A 21,858-nucleotide genomic window follows, 5' to 3' on the forward strand; every position below is an offset into this window, starting at 1 on the left:
CAAGGGACCCTTTCCTCTTTGTGAATGGTTGTGAAAGCATTTTTAAAAGCAGACAGTGGTCCCTCGGACCACTGCCTACTCTTAAAAAATAAAAAAAAGTTTCATTTTTGTTTTTGGAAAACATCCCGTTTTTGTTTAAGAAAAACGTGCATTTTAAAAAAAAAGATTTGCTTTATTTGAAAGCAATCACAGACATGGTGGTCTGCTGACCCCAGCAGGCCACCATCCCTGTGATTCCTTGGGGGTCCCAAATTGCGACCTACCTCATTAATATTTGTGGGGTAGGTAATTTGCGAACCCCTGAAAATTGCAAAAGGTGTTCAACACACTTTCATGCATGCTGTTTTGAGGTTTCCTAATTGCAAATCGCAAAGTTTCACAATTAGTGAATCGCCAAACCGTTCCTTGCATCTGGCCCTAAGACTGTATTATTATCCAAATGAGCCTTTTTAGGAACATTGGAATAACCATTACTCGAAGGGGAAAAAAGGTCTATACCTATGCCTTTCAGTTTTTATACAGCTCCTACAGCTCCTTGAAGTGCGTTCTTTATTCACCCCGTTATGTTAGAAGGATTTTAACTTATTAACTGCTTGTAACTGAAGGATCTTTGTGACAAACGCAGTAAACCAATGAGCAATCTGTATGCATTACAAATCCGGGATCTGCATGTTACAAGTAGGGTTGCCACCTGTTTAGATTTGAACCAGCATTACCAGTATTTAAATGTCCAAGTCATTAGAAAAATAAGCAAAATCACCAAAAGCTAGTATTTTTCCCCTTATCAGTACATACTACAACCTGTAACTAGAACAAGAAAGCACTTTAAATTGTGTTCTAGAGCTGCCTTAAGGATCACTAACTGATAATTAGAATAAACAAAGGCAGACATGTCATGTTGGAAATAAATTCTGGGGATTTTATTTAATGTTATTTTTACGTATTATGCCTAGATCTTTACAGATTTTTCAAACGCGAAAAGATGTCAGATATTATTCCCCAGGAAAAGTGGCAAATGGGGCCCGATGTAGGAGGCAAATTCCGGTTGGAAACGGCCGAAAGCGGCTGTTTCCGACCGGTATTTGGCACTTTGAGATGTAGGGGGCCAGTATTTACCTATTCGGTATATTTACCGAATCGGTAAATTTACAGAATCTGTAAAATACCGAATCGGTATTTTTACCGATTCGGTATCTTCCAGATGTAGGTGGGACTCTTCTGAGTCCCACAGGCCTTTCAGATTCGGTATTTTAACACCCAATCCAATTGGGTGTTAAAATACCGAATCCAGGTGTGCATGCACATGTGTGCATGCACACCTATGAATGTGACAGACAGACATGCCCTTAGGGCATGTCTGTTGCCACATGGCACACAAGCCAGTATTGGGGGTGCTAGAGGGTGTCAAAGTGACACCCCCTGCACCCTTGCTGGAATCGGTATTTACCGATTCGGTAAACTGCACCCTTGCTGGAATCGGTATTTACCGATTCGGTAAATACCGAATCGGTAATGCCCATTGATTCCTATGGGCTTCAATGCCCATAGGAATCAATGGGCATTACCGATTCGGTATTTACTGAATCGGTAAATACCGATTCCTTCCGATTCGGTAATTTTTAAAATAAAATTACCTACATCTGCCCTTCTCTTTTTTACCACTTCTTAAATACCGATTCGGTATGAATCGGTATTTATGAAGTGGTAAAAAAGATTTACCTACATCGGGCCCGTGGTGCTTTATAGCAGACACATTGACCCTCTGTGCTACTTTATAATGAGGCAAAACTGTACCTCGAAAAAACAAAGCTCTCTCCAGCCAAATTCTTGATCCTCCAGAATTATCTTACTTTTTTATATCATGAATAGGCTCTCATACCAGCAGGAATCATCCCTTCCCAGACAACAGAGACCCTGTCTCCTTCACAGACAAAACCCACCCCTTGAGTAACACAGTTCCACCCCTTCAATTTCAGGACCACCTGCCTCTTCATTGATAGTGCTTCTCCCTCCTTCACCTCCAGTGACAGACATTTATAGCTTTGGTAAAAAGAATCCCTTTCATAAGCAAAAGCCAGATTTTCAGTGAGAGGAACCTCTATCGACATCCAGTAAACAGATTTCAGATCCTGTAGTGACAGTTCCCAGCCCAGATTGAGGTACAAGGATCATCCCCATCCACCAGTGAAACATCAAAGCCCCTTCTTTACGTTTCCAATGCAAGCATCATACCTAAAACCGTCCCTACATTACTGAGAGTATTCAGATGAGAGGCCACACCTCTGCTCTCTGATATACTACTGCAGACTCATACAATCTGGAGGTGCCACTCATTGTTATCTGTGGTGCCAGCCATAAAACACATGTCACCTTACTGGTGCAGGTACTGGGTACCACATCCCTCAACCTGTAGATCCGGTACTCCTCGGGCTATGAAACAGGGCCATATCATCTGGACGTCCTCTGTTTTTGAGTGACCCAGGGCCCTTATCCTCCACTAGTTCCAAATGTTCCCTATGTGATTGATCACGAGTACTCTAACATTTGGACAGGCCTTGCTTCTTGTTGTCCCTGGTGAGTACATTGGTTCAGACTGTCTTGGGGGCAGGACAGCATCATTCAGAAGGGCCGTCATGGGTAGTGCTTTTGCGCTTTGAATGATTGACGCCCCTGCTATGCTGAGTCCATAATGGTGTAATTTTGCGATGCTTGAAGTTGAGATACTTGGCGAATACCGTGAAGTCTTGACTGTTGAACGGAGGCCCATTATCGGTTTTGACTACTTTAGGAATGCCCCAAGCAGTGAACACTTCATCCAAGACAGGTATTGTGCTGGACGCTTTCGTTGATGCAATGAGCTGTGTGATAGGAAAACGTGAGTACTCGTCCATGATGACCAGGATGTACTGTCCAGATTTAAATGGCCCAAAGAAATCTACGGCAACATGCCGCCAAACACCCTACTGCAGCTGGGACATTTGCAGTGGTCTAGGAGGATCAGGTTGACTGACCAGTTAGCATTGTGGACAGTTCTTTAGCGTGAGCTCTACCATTTCGTCCAGCAATGGGAACCAGACCCGTTCCCTCATTGCTCTCTTGGTAGCCACAATGCCTGGATGGCCTTCAGATTGATGACACCTCTGCCGTAAATGTTTCGGGATAACTATTCGATTGTCTCGTAAGAGCAGGCTGTTGGTGGCTATTGACAGTTCCTCCTTCATGTGCTTGAAAGCGGCAAGTTCATGTAGGTCAGTCAGGCTATTTGGATTGTTGTCATCTAGGTGTCCCCAGTCATTGTTTTGTATACAACGCTTTACGTCTTGCAGAGTAACATCTTCATGAGTGGCATCCCAGATGGCTTTGAGCGGGACTGCCTGTGATCTGGCCTGATCTACTACAATGCATATGTATTCCTCGGCCACTGACGGTCTGCACTTGGTTGTCTCTTTGGGGTGCCTTGACATGTAGTCAGCAGGGTTTGCTGCTTTTCCTGGCTTGGGCACAATTGTATATGTGTATTCTTGGAGGCGAAGACCCCAGCGTTCTATTCTCAGTGGCCTTTTAGCTCGAGGATTGCCAAAGATGGTGATGTGGGCCTGATGATCGGTGATTAGTGTGAAATATTTTCCGTATATGAAGATGTGGAAATGTTCACAGGTCTTGACGACAGCCAAGCTTTCCTTCTCAGGCTGTGAGTATACTTTCTCAGTATCAGTCAGGCTCCTGCTAGCATATGCAATTATGTATCGTTAGTCACTTTCGGTGTCAAATTGAGCTAGGATGGCTCCCAACCCTACGGGACTGGCGTCAACTGTGATTTCTGTCTTTTTCTTTGGATCAAAATAAGCCATGTTGTCTGCTGATTCCACAGCTGCTTTAATTTCTTTAAATGCTTGTTCGCACTTCGCGGACCACTGGAAAGGGTGACCTTGTTGTGTGAGTTTTCTCAGAGGATAGCTGATGGTTGCATAGTCCTGGATATACCGGGCAAAGTAGCTGGCCGTCCCTAAAAGGACCGAATATCTCCTGTGTCACGAGGGCTGGGAGTGTCATTAAGGGCTGCCAATTTGTCTGGATCTGGTCTCATTCCCGCATGGGAGAAGATGTGGCCAAAGAACTTCAATGTGGACTTATGCAACTCACACTTTGCTTTATTTAACGTGAGATTGGCTTCCATTAGTGCATGGCAGACTCGTTCTAAGGCGGTGTAGTGTTTTTGTGTCGCAGACCCATAAACCACGATGTTGTCACTGTAGTTTAGGGCATTGGGGATGTGATGAATAGTTTTCCTAATGGCTTCTTGAAAGATTTGAGCAGCAGAAGACACTCCAAAACTGAGTCTCTTATACCTAAAGAGACCGAAGTGGGTTCAGAAAGTTGTAATGTAACGTGACTGCTCGTGTAGTTCGAGTTGGTGGTAACCTTTATTAAGATCCAGTTTGGAGAATATCTTTGCTCCGTTCAGTGATGCAATCATGTCGCTGATATGTGGTCCGGGGTGTCATTCTCTTTCAATGGCGGTGTTGGGCGCCCTCTTGTCAACACACAGAAAGACTTTGTCAGGTTCACCTTTCTTCGGCACGACTACGACTGGAGAGACCCAGGGAGTAGGTCCATCTGTCCTTTCTATGATGTCAGCTTTGAGCAGATCATGTAATTCCTGTTCTACTGCTTGTTGGAGGTGAAAGGGGATTTGTCTGTGGTGTTGAGCTACTGGAGTTATTTGCTCGTTGATGTGTAGCCAAATCTGACAATGAGCCATCTTTCCCAGGCCAGCGAATAACTTCGGAATTTTTTTAACCACATCAAGTTCGTCATCAACATTGTACAAGATGTCCACTGGTCTCAGCCGCTCAGCAGTAGGAAGACTCAGAAGACAGTCAGGCTCTGGCCCTTCAATGACATGGATGTAGGCAGGTATCGTGCGATCTTGGTACGTGAGCTGAGTTGAGAATTTTCCCAGACAAGGGAGTTGCCTTTTTGGACATCCAGGTGTAGACTCTCACATGAGCGGGACTTAGTTGAGGTGGTGACTTCATCCTCTGATATTCCGCCACTGGTATGTAGTTGAGAGAGGCTTCACTATCCATCACAAATTTAGTCCAGTGCGCGCCGATTCGGATGCTGAGCCGAGGATATTTCTTCAGTCTGTCGGGGTCAGATATCATACATACGTATTCATCACTGTTCTGCGAGATGGGTGACAGTGACCTTGATTCTTGTGAAGACGAGCGTTGGGATCCGTATCTTCGGCGAGACTGGCAGCTGGAGAAGGACGATCCCATCGATGATTCTCTGTGATCTTGTACAGCTTTGGCGTGATGACGCGTGCTCGACAGCCGAGATTGCCTTTCCTGATCTCTCTGTTTGCCGTTCCTGGAAGTTCAGTAAAATGAACAGCTTCCCTTGGGTGAGTAACTGTGTAGGGATGCCCAAATATTGGTTTTGGACACAAAGCTTCACTAAGCAAAAGCATAAACAATAACAATTTTGTATATAAAATATAGAAATTTTATTCAAACATACAGTAAAAACATAATAAAAATCATTGTTCTTGCATGGAAGAGACCCTTTGTATCAATTAAAAAACAACTCATTCACAATTTATACACATAAACAAATGTTTGTACTAAAATCTGGCAAGTAGATTAAAACCTTCTATATATCAGAGAAAAAATTGTTTTGGGAGAAGAGAGAGACACACTTAGACATCAACAATTTGTCATTCGAAAATGCACATCATAGCCCTCATTTTAACTCAATCCAAGACTTGGCTTTTTCTCTTGTTCTTGGGTTGAGTTTGGTGGTTGGATTGTGCAATAGTAAGCGTCAACGCGTTTCGATGGCTTTTGTTTATTCGTGTACCATCTTTTTCAAGACTTTTAAATTCTTAGTCTCTCCTGTAGTGGCACTGGATGGTTGCCTCTACGGGTGGATCCTGTAGATAAATATATCCGAGTCAATATTTGGCATCAGACCCTGAATAGTCAGTAACATTGTATTTGTTAGCAGTTAACCAGGCATTCAATATGATTTCAGCTAACAGTTTTACACATTGGGACTTGTTTTGAGGTAAATCACATTTTTCCTTAATGACAATTACCATAAAAAACATGCATTGGTTTATAGGTGTACTTTGGCTGCTTCACCATGAGTTCAACTAATTTGTAGGCAGCCATTGGAAAAACCACCTCCCGGGATAACCCCAGTCAAATAACTCCTCTTGTGGTATCTTTTTGTTTAAACCACCACCCCACGGGGTGATCCCAGGGACAATTGACATTTTCTAGTCTAAACTGTGGGTTAGTGTACCCAGGGGTAGAATGAACTGTATTAGATATTGAGTGGTGTTACCTTATTCCATATTCAATTATCTGGACAAAGGTTTAGTTTGTATTTTCTGGTTTCGCATTGTTTCACCATGTCCTTTCATTAAAATCTAGAAAGTAAGGATTTTATTGGCTGAATGTTAGTCAAGAGATCATCCCAGGGTTGCATATCTCTACACATATATCCCTGCTTTTATTTACCTGTTTTCTTATACACTGGTGTTTAATGTTTCACTGTATTCCAATAGGAATTAAGGAAATCTGCCTCCCCATGAGACAATAAAAAATACTCTTTTAAATTATATTCTGGATTGTCTTTAAATCTTGCAACAACTTGATCTTTTAGTCAATTATTTTTTTGGACTACCTTATCGTTGGCTGCAGGATTGCAGTGGATATTAGTCTTCACATCAACATTTAATCATTAAGTTGTTCCAGAGTAACGTTATTCCTCTCTATTTCGATACTGAAAAAAATATAATAAATTGGGTCTTTTAATATTTCAGCATTTACTGTGAGAAGATTTCTATGCACTAAAAACTATAGACAAACCTACCTAAAATTACGGTGAAGTTTGTCTTAGGGCTGGGTGCACAGAAAGGGGTACCGCGTGTCCTAGTGCAAGGTCACAACCGTAATCTGGAATGAAAACCGGGCTTTATTCTTTTACCTGCCTTTTACTGGTTTACTGACAGATAGTGCACGGCGCCTTCGTTTGTCTTACCTTGCACAGTATCCATCAAAGGAGGAGATGCGTCTTGGTATTGTGACTCTGTATAGCCAAAGTTTCCTACGGGATTAGATATTTGCGATGCATTATTAAACTGACTGCTTTAGGGTTTCTATCTTGTTTGCGGCAGGGATTCTTTTTCTTCTTACCTTGCACTCCGTTCTTCCTTGTTCAACACCCGACTCCCGTCCTCTCATTCTCGTCTCTGATTCCGAAACTGCTAGTATTCGGAGTATTTTTCAAATCCTTTTTATTCGCTGTTACTAGTACTCCCATTGGGTAATCCTTGATTGTTGCAGCTGCATTAAATTGCATTCCCCGCGAAAAGAACCGCGTAACTGTCTCTCTCCCTCTTTTTTGCAGTTCCTGGAAGTTCCACATACGTTCTCGAAGTGATTATCCCCCCCATACTTCCTGCATTTTTTACCCAGAGCGGGGCAACCATCCGTGTGGGGAAAATCATAGCCTCAACGATAACATTTAAGATGACATTCACGCCGTCTGTTGTTTCGACTGGAGCTGCGCCGTCGTCGGCTTGCAGGTTGCTGTTGCATTTTGGACCGGGATGACCTCGGCTTTGCCGGACTATATCTACGTGTGTTACGAGATTGAAGCATGAAGGCTTGTTCACGCTTTTCACTTCTCCCTGCTTCCATCTTTTTGGCATGTTCTTCAGCCTGATCATGCACGCGTGTCACTTCTTCGATTTCGTCCAGCGAGTAACTTTTCTTTAACAGCTTCGACCGTAGTTATTCGGACTGACAGCCTTCAATAACTCTCATACGAAGAGCATCGTCTGTCGAGAAAGAGTCAAACTCGCAGTAACGAGCCAACCGTCTAAGGCGTGTGATGAAAACGCACATGGGCTCTTCTTTTTCTTGAGCCGCCAGGTTAAACGTGTATCTCTCATAATCAATGTTCCTTTTGTGCAGAAATTTCCGATTCAGTGCTTTACACACATCACCGTAGGATGACACATCTGCTGCAGGTATTTCCTTTCTGATTTGGCCAACGTCTTTTCCTATCAAATTACGTAACGCTATCAGCTGTTATCCTGCTTCAGTCACGTGCGAACCCTTCATGAAGTCTTCAAAGTCTTCAAGCCACTCCTTCCCATACCTCCTCCTGTTTTGAGGACCAAAGGTTCCGATGGACGCAGGAACGATACTCCAAGCACACCCATGTGACCAGCATTGACTTGCGCCAGGCCCGCTTGGGTTGGTGGTGGTGTATTAGAGATGGTGGTGAAGCAGACTTCCAAGTATGACCACTGACCGAGACGACAGCCCACAACTAGCCGCCACACTGCAACAAGCCGGAGCAACAGGCGCTGGACCGAGCAAAGAATTACTCCCAAATGGCACTCGATGTGCTCACACTTCTCAGTGTCATATGCATGTGTTCGAGACATGAATGAATTAGTTGGCAACCACCCTGGTGTTCTGGACGAAATACACTCCAAATCACCTTTGCACGTATATAAATCCGATTTGCCAAGGTTTGATTGATCCAATGCACAAGGTACACACTCCAAATCGCCTTTGGATACTTTTCCAATTGAATTTGCCACGGTTTGATGGATTTCAGGCACTTCGCCTGAGTCCAAAATGGCCGCTGCTACTTCCTCAAGGAGGGTTGGTGCAGGCGCCTGACTTTAAGATGGCCGCCGCGAACTCTCGCGCCTCGCGAGACTTGGCCCTTCTCACAAGTGCAGAAGCTCTTCAAGCACCGGGACCTCCCCAGCCGCCTGGAATATAGACGGAGCACTCACCCGCAGGTAACGTGGTCTCAGTTATGTTATGTTTTTTTATGTTATGGGAACTTATATCGCGCGCAGCTGCTCCAGCAAAGGGGCGTCCTGGCGCTTGACAAGGTAAACAACACAACACAACTAAGAGAGCAGCAGACTAAAAACAAGCCAACAAGCTAAGGAAATAGAAAGGTCTTAATGGCCCTACAAAGTGAGAGAAGATCATCCAGTGCACGGATCTTTAGAGGAAGGGAGTTCCACAGGACCGCAGCCCGCACTCGAAATGAGCGGCCTCCAACTCGGCTAAGCTTGAACCGGGGAACCACTGCAAGTTCATGGCCCAAAGATCTTAAGGAACGGGCAGGAACGTACGGAGACAGGAGGTTAGTAAGAATCTGGGGAGAGTAGCCCTTGAGGATTTTGTAAGACAGGCAAAGCACTTTAAATTGAATCCTCTGCTTAACCGGCAACCAATGAAGAAACGCAAGGTGTTGGGGACGGAACAGAACCTGGGCAGACCCACCACTGCTCTGGCTGCCGCGTTCTGAACACGCTGCAGACGGATGATTTCAGCCTGGTTAACCCCTACCAGGAGGGAGCTGGCGTAGTCAAGCCGAGAAACCACCGTCGCCTGCACCACTAGCTGCCTGGTCGAGGCGTCAAAAAATTTCAAGACTGGTCTTAGACCTCGCAGAATGCCAAAACAGCATGCAGCAGTTCTCTTGGTGTGACATACGAAGCTAAGGGCAGGAACTAACCACACCCCAAGATTTTTTATCTCCGTTACTGGAGTCGGGGTGGTCCCAAGTTCAGGAGGCCACCACATGTCGCCCCAGAGTTCCGCCTGCTTGCCGATGATCATGATCTCTGGTTTTTTTGCGTTCAGCTGGAGACAGTTAGAATTCATCCAGCTGGCAACCGCCTGAAGTCCATTCTGGAACCTTGGGGCATCCAGGCGAGAATCCCCGCTGAGCGTGACCGCCAACTGAGTGTCGTCAGCGTATGAGACCATAGTCATGCCCCACTGCTTGACGACATCAGCCAACGGCCTCACGTATAGGTTGAACAACGTGGGGCTCAGTGAGGATCCCTGGGGGACCCCAAGGCCCAGAGGGTGGAATTCGGACTGGTAGGGCAGAATAGCCACGCAAAAAGATCGATCGGAAAGAAAAGAGCGGAACCACTGAAGGGCAGGCCCTATGATGCCAACTTCCTCCAGGCGCTGAAGAAGGATCTTGTGCGAAACGGTGTCAAAGGCGGCGCTAAGATCTAATAAAACAAGCACCGCCGGTTGACCCGAATCTAGCACAGTGCGCAGGTGTTCCACCATGGAGAGTAGGGCTGTCTCCGTGCTGTGGCCAGCGCGGAAACCGTTCGGCGTAGGGTCCAAGATATTGGCCCGCGAGAGATGGTCTGAAAGGGCCATATTCACATGGGCCTCCGCTACTTTCGCAGGCCACGGGAGAAGCGATATCGGACGGTAGTTGTCGGGTTTGAGGGGATCTAGAGAAGGCTTCTTCAGGATGGGCGTGACCACCGCCTGCTTCCACTTGGCGGAGTCCGTACCTGAAGCAAGCGAAAGATTGATCAGAGAACACACTGGTAAAAGACCGAAAGATGACGGGTCCCTGAACAAAGCCGGTCTTAGCGGATCAGCCGGGGAACGAGACTTGATTTGCTGAGCCAGTTTATTAAAACTCTGAGGCAACAGACCGGGGAGAGTATGCAAAACATCGTGCTCTTGGGGACTAAGAGAAACTCCAGCATATGGCATAGCAGTAGGAAAGGCTCAATAAATGGCTTGGACCTTCTCAGGAAAGAAGGCCGCCAGGGCCTCACAATGTGTGGTGGAGCAAGTTTCGCTAATAGAGGCCTTTTTTGCCATCAGATGTTTAAGAGCCTTGAAAATGGATTTAGAGGGATTCGAGCTATTACGGAATTCAAGAGAATAGAACGCTGCGCGAGCTCTACAGACAGCGCGGTGATAAGATTTGATAGTGGCAAGATACGAGGCTTTTTTACTGGCATCGTATGTTTTCCGCCATTCTCTTGCTGCGCGTCTGCACGTGCTTTTTAGCGCGCGTAAGGATCCGTCGTACCAAGGGCTAGGGTCCCTTGAGCCACATTTGCTCAGAGTCACCGGAATGAGGGAATCAAGAGCCCGAGTGACCCACTCGCAGAAGAGGTTATAGCCAGTTTCCACATTGTCTAACGGGCCCAGTGGGTCCTCAGACAAAATGCGGTAAAAGTCCTCTAATCTGAGTTTATTCCAGTGTCGTCTAGGGACGACTCTGGCCATAGGTTTAGGGGGTGCTCATACAATGGGCACTGAATCGTCACTAAAAAATGATCAGTCCAGGCCAGGGGGGTGGAAGTTATAACCCTGGCCTCTGCAAGATTCGTGAAAAAAGGGTCCAGAGTATGTCCTCCCACATGAGTGGGATGAGTGACCAATTGAGACAGTTGAAAGGCCTCCAAGTCAGCCAGAGTACTACTGACAGCAGGGGTGGTCAAATTATCAAAGTGGAGATTCAGATCCCCCAGGGTGGAAAAATTAGCGCATCCTACAGCCAGTGAACTAATAGCGTCTGGAAGTGCCTCCCTGAACGCCACGTCACTACCCGGAGGACGATAGATCAGCATGCCAGAGAAAGAGAAGTGGGGGCTGATTGAAATCTTAAAAGAAGCGCTTTCACAGCCAGCAATTGTTAAACCTCTCCAATTGCAGAGGTAGCAGGACCTGACAGCAAGCGCTATTCCCCCAACTCTTGTGGAACGATTAAGCATGTACACCGAGTACTCAGAGGAGAAAGCCAACTTGAGAATAGCCGCGTCAGCCTCCTGCAACCAGGTCTCAGTGATACAAAAAATATCGGGTGACTCATCCTTGATAAGGTCGTGGATTGCTTGGTAATGTTTCACCAGCGACCTAACATTCAGGTTCTAAATGCTAAGCTTACGCAAGGGGAATTTACTCCTAGGTACTAATGCCTTGCCCATAGAACGGGAAAGAGCAGGGGTACAGAGCGACCACCTACCGCAAACACACTGGTAGGGGCCACACAGGGGACTAACCGTTGCCACATCACACCTGAGGACTTGCTGTCTGATGGACAATAGATCGTCTCTCGAGTAGCTGATCATCGCAACCACCAATGTGCCGAAAGATAGAAGTAGAGGTCCTGCCCTGCCCAGCGCGTCCTTAACGCGGACGGGCACAGATGGGCAGGACTCTGGCACGACTCAGGTTACGCGAAGGCACCCCTACTGCGCGGGGGAGCGACTTTAAGTAGGCGTCCCGCGAGGCTGGCCGAGCGCTAGAACGCTCGTAATGGCGCCCGCCAAAACTCCAATGCCTGACCTTAGATGGCGCCCACCAAAATCACACCCCGGGAACCGGCCCCGCCCAAGCAGCGGTGCTTCCAACTATTAGTGTGCAAGTGAGGGGGCAAACAGGTAACACGCGACTGGGGTGGGCTCCTAGATCGCGTCGACGTGCAGTAAGGCGCGGGTCCTCCATGCACTCCAAAGTCGAGGGGGGGGGGCTCTCAGAATCCCCGCACTCTTAAGCAAGGCAGACGCGGCCGGGGTAGGCACCCGGACCGCGAAAGGTAAATGCGCCACCGGCGCTCCACACAATCACACAGCAGGTCCCAGAACCGCCGGACATCAAACGGGGCAGCTCCAGTCAATGCTCACAGTGTGCACATACATCCCACCCTCGTCGCCAGTTGTAGTGTCCTGAGGGCCACAGAGGACACAGACTCAGGAGTGAGTTTCACTTCTCTTTATTATCCGTCTGGTCTCACTCGCCTCCTTGTTACAACTGCCTGTCCCCGGGCGTGGCTCCTCCTCTTCCCTTATCCCGCCCTCGTCCCGTCCCCTCCACCGCGCCGGTCCCAATGCCCAACACTTAGTACTGCATTACAACCAGTAGAGTTATTTCCCCACAAAAATGGGAAAAGTATTGCCCATTTGTGTGGGAAATAGCCCAATCTAGCAACATTGGCTTCCAGCCCAAACAAGCAAAATCCCCCTTAAAAGGAAGCCCAAAACCAAACGAATGTCATACCAAAAGAAGCCTAACTGACTTTCGACATCCAAACTTGCAAAAATAGACTAAACAAATACAAGCAAGGGAACAGGAGGCAGAACACAACTGTGGTATTAAGGGGAGGTTTGAGGGTAGAATGATATATTAAAATGTAAGTACCTATGGTGCGGAAGCTAAACAAATTAAATTTCTGCTAACCATTTAATTTAAAGAGTTTTAATTGTTTGAAGTTGGGGTTTTAAGCTTCTCAGTCATTCTATGAGACAATTGTTCCTTATCACTGCTAAAACCAATGTATACTTCAACCTTATTGTTCACTTATTCCATGATACTGATTCACACAAATAGCAAGCCAAAACCACATCTTTTTATGTGAGCATAGGGAGAGAAGGGCGTTGACCCACCAGAGCATATATATAAAATACATGTTTGGTAGGCTTCATATCGCGGCAGAGCTGGGTTGCAATTGTTTGATTTCTAAATGCCATTGTGAAGGGCTGTGAAGTTAAAGTTCGCATGACAGACTGGCCGGTCTCCGAACATGCGTACTTCAGGCTTCTCACTCAAAACGTACTGCATGTTGAGGCCATGGGCTGGGGCAGCAATAGCAGCTCTCATTGTTTTCAATGGGGAGCTTGATGACTTGCCTATACAATCCTGGCACAGCTCTTATGCTATATAACATAATATACTTCACAGGAGCTGCCTAACGATTGACGCTCAATACAAAGGAGCCTAAGTTCTCACACAGTGGATTCGGATAGAGCGGGGGTGGGTGGATCAGGCAATATGACCAATTACTTGCCACTTTATTTTAAAGTGCACAGTAATTGACTGTGGTTTTTTGTTCTCTTCTGCCTGGGCTTCATTCCTGGTAGCTAGTATGCAGAAAGATATGTACTTGTGAGATCTATGCTGGCAGCATACAACTGCCCTCTCGCATAATTGGACCTTATAATGAGGTACGCAGCCTTTTATGAAGCTTCATGTTCTTCTGTAGACAAGCATCATTGAAGCACAGAGCATATTAAGATGACATGGTGGTTGTATGATAGAAGCAGGAATGCCTTTCGAATGCGTCTTAACCACGCATTCCTTTACCACTCATGCCTTTACCACAAAATGTTATGGTATATGTTTGAGTGGTAAAGGGGTATTTACTCCAATCTCTTACACTGCCCTAAAACCCACATCCACCCATGCACTAAAACCTACCCCAACTACCCATTCCTCTCCACTGCCCTAAGGCCTAAAACCCTACACTACCCCCACCCCCAGCCACCACCAACCCCAACCCCTTGAACTGCCCTAAAGCCTACCAGACCCCTGCCCTAAAAACTAACCCAACTACCCATTCTCCTCCCACTGCCCTAAGGCCTGAAACTCTGCACTCTAATTTACACTACCCCGACCGCCCTGTGCTGCCCCTTAAACTACCCCAACCCCTTCCACTGCCCTAAAACGTACCCCAACCCCCTCCCATCTTTAAAAGCTACCCCAACTATCCATTCCCCTCCTACTGATTTAAGGCCTAAAATCCTACACTACCCGTGCTGTCCTTTAAACGACACCAACCCCTCCCACTGCCCTAAAACCTACCTGACCCGCCCTAAAAACTGACCCAACTAACCATTCCACTCACACTGCACTAAGGCCAAACACCCTGCACTATAACCTACTCTACCCGATCCACTTGCCCACCTGTGCTGTCCCTTAAACTACCCCAACACCTTTCACTGCCCTAAAACCTACCCAGTCCCCTTCCATCCCTAAAAACGACCCCAGCTACCCTTTCCCCTCCCATTGCCCAAAGGCCTGAAACCCTACACTGACCCACCCAATCGCTGTCCTTTAAACTACACCAACCCCTTCTACGGCCCTAAAACCTACCCGAACCTGCCCTAAAAACTGACTCAACTACCCATTCCCCTCCCACTGCACTACGGCCCAAAACCCTGCACTCTAACTTACTCTACCCTGACCCTCTTGACCACCTGTGCTGTCCCTTAAACTACTCCAACCCCTTCCACTGCCCTAAAACGTACCCCGATCCCCTTCCACCCCTAAAAACGACCCAAATACCCATTCCCCTCCCACTACCCAAAGGCCTGAAACCCTACACTTACCCACCCATGCGCTGTCCCTTAAAGTACCCCAACCCTTTCCACTACCCTAAAACCTAACCAGACCCCCTTCCAACCCTTAAAAAAAACAGCACCTCTTACCCTACTGCAGCGTCTTCCTGCTTCCGTCCTCCAGCAGCTAGAGCGCGCACTGCCTTAACCACGCATTAGCATTGTTGAAGCATGTGCGTGGTTCAGGCAAGCGTGGCAGAGCTTGCGTAGTCGGAACACGCGTGGTTCAGACCGCAGTGTTCTGACTTGCTCTCTGATGGGTTGCCATATTCAGAGCTGCTTACTTTGGAGTGTGGGAACTAGGTTTGAGTCTCGGATCTGGCTCATCATTCTGAGATTCTGGGATTCTGGGCAGAAACATTTAATCTACTTGTACCTAAGAAAAATAATAAATGTGACATTGTCTAATGTAACTGATGCTCATGTAAAGGGCTCTAAAACTGAGTCGTGCTTTATAAAAACTGCAAAAAAATTATAACTATAAGAGAGCACTTGTGTCCAAGTTGACAAATATTCATTTTATCCAATACAATTGGTTTCAAAATGAGCCACTATATTTCAGACTTTAAACATTGTTACCTCTCCATAGTCCAGTAAAACTAAATGTTCAAGATAGTTCAAATGGCATTTTCTAATCACTATGCATCGTTGCTGTTTCTTGTTTCCTTATTTGTCATTTATTCATTATCTGGGTTAGTAATGATCACATTTGGAAGTTAACAATTAAATAGGTCATATCATATAGGCATGCCTGAGAAAGTATTCAGTTTTAATATGCTGACATGTGTTGCTGCTAGAAATTTGTATAGCAAGAAAAGCTGTAATAATGGCCCACATGCATCAAGCATTTTTGGAGTCGCAAGCGGTGCGATTCCTTAAAATCGGCCGTTTGCGATTCCAAAAATGCTTTTTGAAATGCATCAAGCATTTTTAGAAATCGCAACATTTTTGCGATTTCCAAAAATGCGATTGCTTTTAAGAAATCGCAAATTTGCGATTTCTTAAAAGCAATGCATGAATACTTTTGAAATTGCGAATTCGCAATTAGAGGGATAAATTTACCGAGTAGTTGAACTACTCGGTAAATTTGCAAAAAGTGAAATTAACACAGAAAATGCATTTTAAAAGCATTCATGTTACGGGCACACATGTCCTTAGGACATGTGTGTGTGCAACATGATGCGAAAAATACATTTCAGGGGTGCAGGGGGGGTTCATTTGAACCCCCCTCACCACCCTTGAAATGCAATCAGGATTTGCGATTTTGAAATTGCGAATTCGCAATTCCTATTCATTCCTATGGGCCTTTTGGCCCATAGGAATGAATGGGAATTGCGAATTCGCAATTTCAAAATCGAATTTTTTATGCGATTCGGTAGAAATAGCGATTTCTACCGAATTGCATAAATATTTAAAAAATAATCATGCATAGGCTTTTGCGATTTCTAAATTGCGAATCGCTTTTTATCGCAATTTAGAAATCGCAAAAGCCGAGATTGATGCATGTGGGCCTAAGTGCTGTGTTATTTCGCAATTAGTGCTACCACAGATGGATGAAGCACAGATAGCCACATGCATCAATCTAGGATTTTGCGTTTCCTAAATAGCGAAAATTAAGGAATCGCTATTTAGGAATTGCAAAATCTTATGCATCAAGAAATCCTAACATTTTTTAGGATCTCTTAAATTTCGGAATTTGCGATTTCTTAATTGCGAATCGCAATTAAGGAATGGCATTACATTGATTCCTATGGGCCATAGGGCCCATAGGAATCAATTCCGTTTTGCATTTCTTTTTTTAGGAAATCGCAATTTGTTGATGCACTGCAAGGGTGCCGAGTGGGGTCCAAAGGACCCCCCCTGCACCCCTGAAATGTATTTTAAAGTGCATGTTTCACACACACATGTCCTAAGGACATGTGTGTCTGTAACATGACACTTTTCAAAATGCATTTTTGTGGTTTTTTAAACAATTTCGCAAATTTACATGAGGGTCCAACTCATGTTAATTTGCACTTCCTATTTCAAAATTCACATTTTTTTTTTAATTGATGCATTGCATTTAAGGAATCGCACAAAAGAGCAGACAGGGTGCACATGATAGGGAGAAGACTCCTCACCTTCAGCCAGCAGTGTAGATAGGATACAGGTGACAGCTAGAGTGACCCTCATCTTACAGGAGAACAAGTGGAGCTGCGTGCGTCTGGGCTTTGATCATCTGACGATTAGAGTATGGCGAGGGTCCATGGGGTGGAAGTATATAGTGTGAGGTGCAAAGGAGGAGGGGCTTGCATCAATATTTAGTATCTAGAACCTTTAATCAAAGCATTCAGTTCTTAGTATTTGGGAGTGGTTCACTCTTAGAAATGGCATGCAGGGTTTTGGGTGTAACTAGATTTGTCAGTTTTGTTTATTTAGAGGAGCAGCAGGTTATAACAGGCTGCCAACCTCTGTTATTGCAGCTGCAATCAGGAAGTATTTAGAAATCACCATCCCCTCAGCTAAGAGGCAGGCAGGCTTCAGGGGTCCTGGAAGGCCAGTGAGGCTGGGCCTGCATTGGTAACGCGCCAGGGGATCAGGGATGGGTAAAACTGTGATATTTCGCTTGTTTATGTTAATGGTGTGGGAGATGTCCGTTCCAAATGCAAATACAATCTGGATGATTGTATATGTCCTAGGGGCATATTTATGAGCCCCTTGCTCCGCCGAATCATCACTTTCTGTGACGCTCCAGCGGCAAAAAGTACAAAACCATATCTATGAGGTCACATAAAGCAATTTTGAGTGGCAATGAATGGCCTCATAGATATGAAGTAAGGCAAGGCAGTGCAAATTACTGTGTTGCCTTACTCTGCACTAGGGAGGAGTTCCATGGCCATTGGGGTTGGTTTTTTGCACAACACCCATGGATTTTTACACTTCCCCAGATTTAGAAAACCATATAAACCTTTGGATGGGCTAAAACCTTATGCCTCTATAGGGGAGGCGCAATGAAGAGAAATAACTTTGTGTCACACAGAGAAAGAGGAAAAAGCCTCCCAGGATTGTTTTTATGTAGAACGGTGCCCCCTCTTGCACAAAAAAAAATCCTGCCCACAGCACTGGCACCCTTGCACCATGGTGCAAAGGTGCCTGTGCTGGCTTTAGGCTGCTGAAACTGCGCCTTTGCCTTCGCAGGGGAAAGGAAGGAATGCACTGTATTGGATAAATGCAGTGCATTCCTGCCCTTTCACAGTGACGTAGGGCAGCGCAGCAAGGTGACTTGTTGCGCTGCTCGATGCCAAATTCCCATAAATGAGGCCCCACGAGTTTAAATAGCCATTTAATTGCATGGTTTTGTAAATTTGATTTAAGGTTTGTGTTGCTCTTGCACCATGTTGCGTGGTGCAAGAGTGATGCAAACCAGCTCATAAGTGGGCCCTTGAATTAGGGTTTCCTGTCTTAAATCGGGTGTCAGGCATAGTCCCTGAACAATGGTTCAGCAGCAGTCCTACAGGGACAGCTGCACTGTTTTAGTCTGCTGTGACACCCTGTACTGGATGCCCCAGTCTTTCCGTCGCTGTAGCATCTTGCAGCCCATCAACAACCTGTTCCTCAGCTTTGCAGTGTGTTAAGGTGGATTCACAAAGAACACAGCCAGGTACCGTGCTCATGTGTTCAATCACAGGCTTACTCACATGTCCTGTTGATGGAGCAAGGATTCGCATACGAAGCGACTTGCTCGTACTCATGAACCTCAAATAACAAATAACGAAATACCCAACCTGTTTGTCTCACTAATATCGTATATCTTACACTTAGATGGGGAATCCGAGAGAAGCTTGCTTATGTGTTTTCTAATCCTAATACGCTTGCATCTAATATGGCTGCTGCTTCACAGGAATTTCTACTGCGCATGCGTCTGTCATACCCACGTGACATGACGTACTCGCAGCTTTGGAGGGAACCCTTTAGCATCTGCGCACTAGTGCTAAAATGGCTGCTATGTGTTCTCACATGTGAGAGGCTTACATTGCTGCTTTTGCTAAGCTGTTCGTTCTGCTTAATCCTAATGCTATAGTACATTATAAAGTAATGGGTATAGTGTAGAAATTCATGGTATACTGTATAATCATTTATTCTGCACTCTAAAACTGTTTTTCTTTCATTTCATGTTACACTGTGAAACTTGGCCTGTGGTATAATGCTGTACTCCATCTTGTTGAAACTGCGACTGTGCGAGAATCACAAGTCTCCGGAACAGTGACCTTAGGACTATTGCCAAGGAGCTGACTGACTAGAAGATGCTCCTGGGAAGCTGCCCTCATGAACCCTGGACAAATACCTTGTATTCGTTAATAGAACATCCACTGTATAAAGGACTGGAGATGTCATGAGAACCTGAAATTTAAGGGGTGTGGACAGAATTTGAATAAAGAGACGGAGAAAGTCTAAAATTTAGGTGGTGCGATGACCTGTCCTCCTCCTTTTTCCAATCAAAATTAGGGATCTTTACACTTGCAACATTGGGGGGTGTTACACTGACCTGAAAAACAGTATAACTAGCGTAGGTTTAGCTAGAGAATTTGTCCGACTTGTCTGAATAGCTGACCTGTCATTGACCCAACGCACTCAATAGGTGACTGAAAGCAGAGAGCTGCAGAGCACTCTGTTGGGAGGTTCGAGAACCCAATCGGGGTTTTTGGGAAGTGAAAGTGCTGTTGAAGCACTTTGCTGATAAAAGTTATAACCCAATCGGGGTTTTGGCAGATTCCTTGCAGAGAGGTAGTAGCGCAGGCGTTACAACCGAAACTGTGGGTGCTGGTCTTAACCTTCAATGGTCCTGTCCTGATCCAAATTCTAGGGTTATCCTGTCCTGATTGTCCATGAGCTGCACATGCTTGCCTACTGGCACCGAAGTCTTTGGGGTTCCTCCTGTCTTTTCCAACTGACCCGTGGCAAGGGTTGGTCTTCACACTATTCTAGGTAAATATAAATCTGTGTGCGTAATTGTCTTTCAAAATCACGTCCTTTTCTTTACCCTCCCTGAAATTTGCAAAGCTTTGATTGCATATGTTCCTATTTTTCCCCGTCCCTTTTAAATTAGACTTTGCATGCATTATTGTTTATTAGTTGTGTTCCACTTTCCAACCCACCTTTAGTCAATGCTAAATGTTTCTATATTAGTATATGTTCCTTTTCTTACCCTTTCCTTTAAGGAGATAAGCTGAATGTATAGTATGCTCCAAATCTTATCTCCCCTATAGTTATTTAGCTAAAATCTGAATAGTCTAATTGCATAAGTTGTGTTCTCTTTTTCAAACTTCCAATGAATTATGAAAGTCTTTGGGTTTAGTGTATTCCCTTTCTTTACCTTTATTTAATCAAGTTGCGAAAGTCTGTTTTCTAAAATTAGTATGTTCCTTGTTTCTCCTTTCCCTTTATTTCAAGTTTGCTAAATGATTGGCATAATCTATCTTATACATAGCTATACGCTGTTTCTGATCTTGGTTATTGATAGTTTCATTGCCTTTAACCTGTGGTCTATGACTTTTGATGATGATGATTAGATAAAGAATTTGAACCTACCCTGAGTCTGTGGTTATTATATAAATACAAATGTTATGGTATTTTTTGAGTGCCTTTCCTTTAATTTAACTCCCATCGTGTTCAGGTATCTAGTAAAAGGATTGGTAAGTTGCTGATATAGGAATTAGAGATAAAATTACAATATACTGGTAGTAGAGCGTGAGTTACCTAAAATAAATGTTAAGGTATACGATTTGGAAATATGGGCCCAGGTGAGTATTGGTACAAATTCTAGTTGGGTGACCTGCGCGCTCTATCACTGTGGTTGAGAAACAAGGAGGTTACTTGATGTGTTGCTATTCTTGTGATGAAACAGGAAGGCAGTACCAGAACTTGAGACATGTACCCACTCTAAATGGAAGATTATAGTGGGTGAAGGCAGGATGGGTCTGCATCCTCCTACGGAACTAGTGCACCACTCACAGGTTAGTGTGTTCAGTGTGCTTCAGCGCAAACATTCACAGGCACCTAGGGGTATATTTACTAGGAAACGGCACAGCGCAGCAAGTCACCTTGCTGTGCTGCACTATGTCAAAGGGAAAGGGCAGGAATGCACTGTATTTAATGGAATAAAACACTTTTCTGTCCTTTCTCATGCACTGACGCACAATGTGCTGCTTAGGGCAGCACAGGCACACTTGCACCATCGTGCAAGGGTGCCTGTGTTTCATACCAGATAGTTTTTCTGCATGAAGGGAGAAATTCCTGCACAAAAACAATCCTGGGAGGCACATTCCTCTTTCTACGTGTGCTGCAGAATTCAGTATGCTTAGAAAGTGGCAGTAATGAGGAGAAATAGAAATATTACTCCTTGTTACACCTCCCCTGGGAAGGCATATTTTTTTGGCGCCTTCCCTGGTTTCAAGTTCTTGAACATTTTGGGAATGCGTCAAAAACGACCACCCATGCAATGCCCAAAGAATGCCATCTTAGGTCAGCGTGAGGCAATGTCACGATTTGCTCTGCGTTGCCTTACTCCAGATTTATGGAACCACACAGGGCCACCAAAGTGGCCTTGTAAGGCTTTATAAATCTGACCTCAAGGTTAGCTTCGTTCTTGCTCCACGTTGTGTGTTTATGTTTGGAGAGATGAGTTGGCAGTGTTATCTGATGGATTTTGGGGGGCCTGGGCAAAATATATTTTCAGTGCCTAAGTGTGGAACAACTTTGAGATTTATGATCTTTGTCCTGATATTTCAATCCCGCTTGATGTCAAACAATACTAAATTATTGTAAACTTTAAAGGGGTCCCACAAAACTGGTTACATATATTTTGCCTGGGACCCCATAAA

The 21,858-nt window shown here is 45.2% G+C and overlaps 1 protein-coding gene across 3 annotated transcripts in view; it reads right to left on the bottom strand.

The window, feature by feature from the left end:
• The window catches only part of LOC147701007 (phospholipase A2 inhibitor and Ly6/PLAUR domain-containing protein-like), a 256,617-nt gene that overhangs the window by 108,887 nt on the left and 125,872 nt on the right, over positions 1-21,858 (bottom strand). Inside the window, exon 1 of one of the 3 annotated variants that reach the window (XM_086929831.1) lies at positions 17,119-17,255. The exons of the other annotated variants lie outside the window; for them this stretch is intronic. Within the exon in view, the coding sequence (XP_086785957.1) occupies positions 17,119-17,170 (52 nt within the window). The 5' untranslated portion in view covers positions 17,171-17,255. Of the gene's footprint in view, positions 1-17,118; positions 17,256-21,858 lie in introns of those variants that run through there. 3 annotated transcript variants of the gene reach the window in all.

This window comes from Lissotriton vulgaris, chromosome 7 (genome assembly GCF_964263255.1).
Source record: "Lissotriton vulgaris chromosome 7, aLisVul1.2, whole genome shotgun sequence".
Classification (NCBI taxonomy): Eukaryota; Metazoa; Chordata; class Amphibia; order Caudata; family Salamandridae; genus Lissotriton; species Lissotriton vulgaris.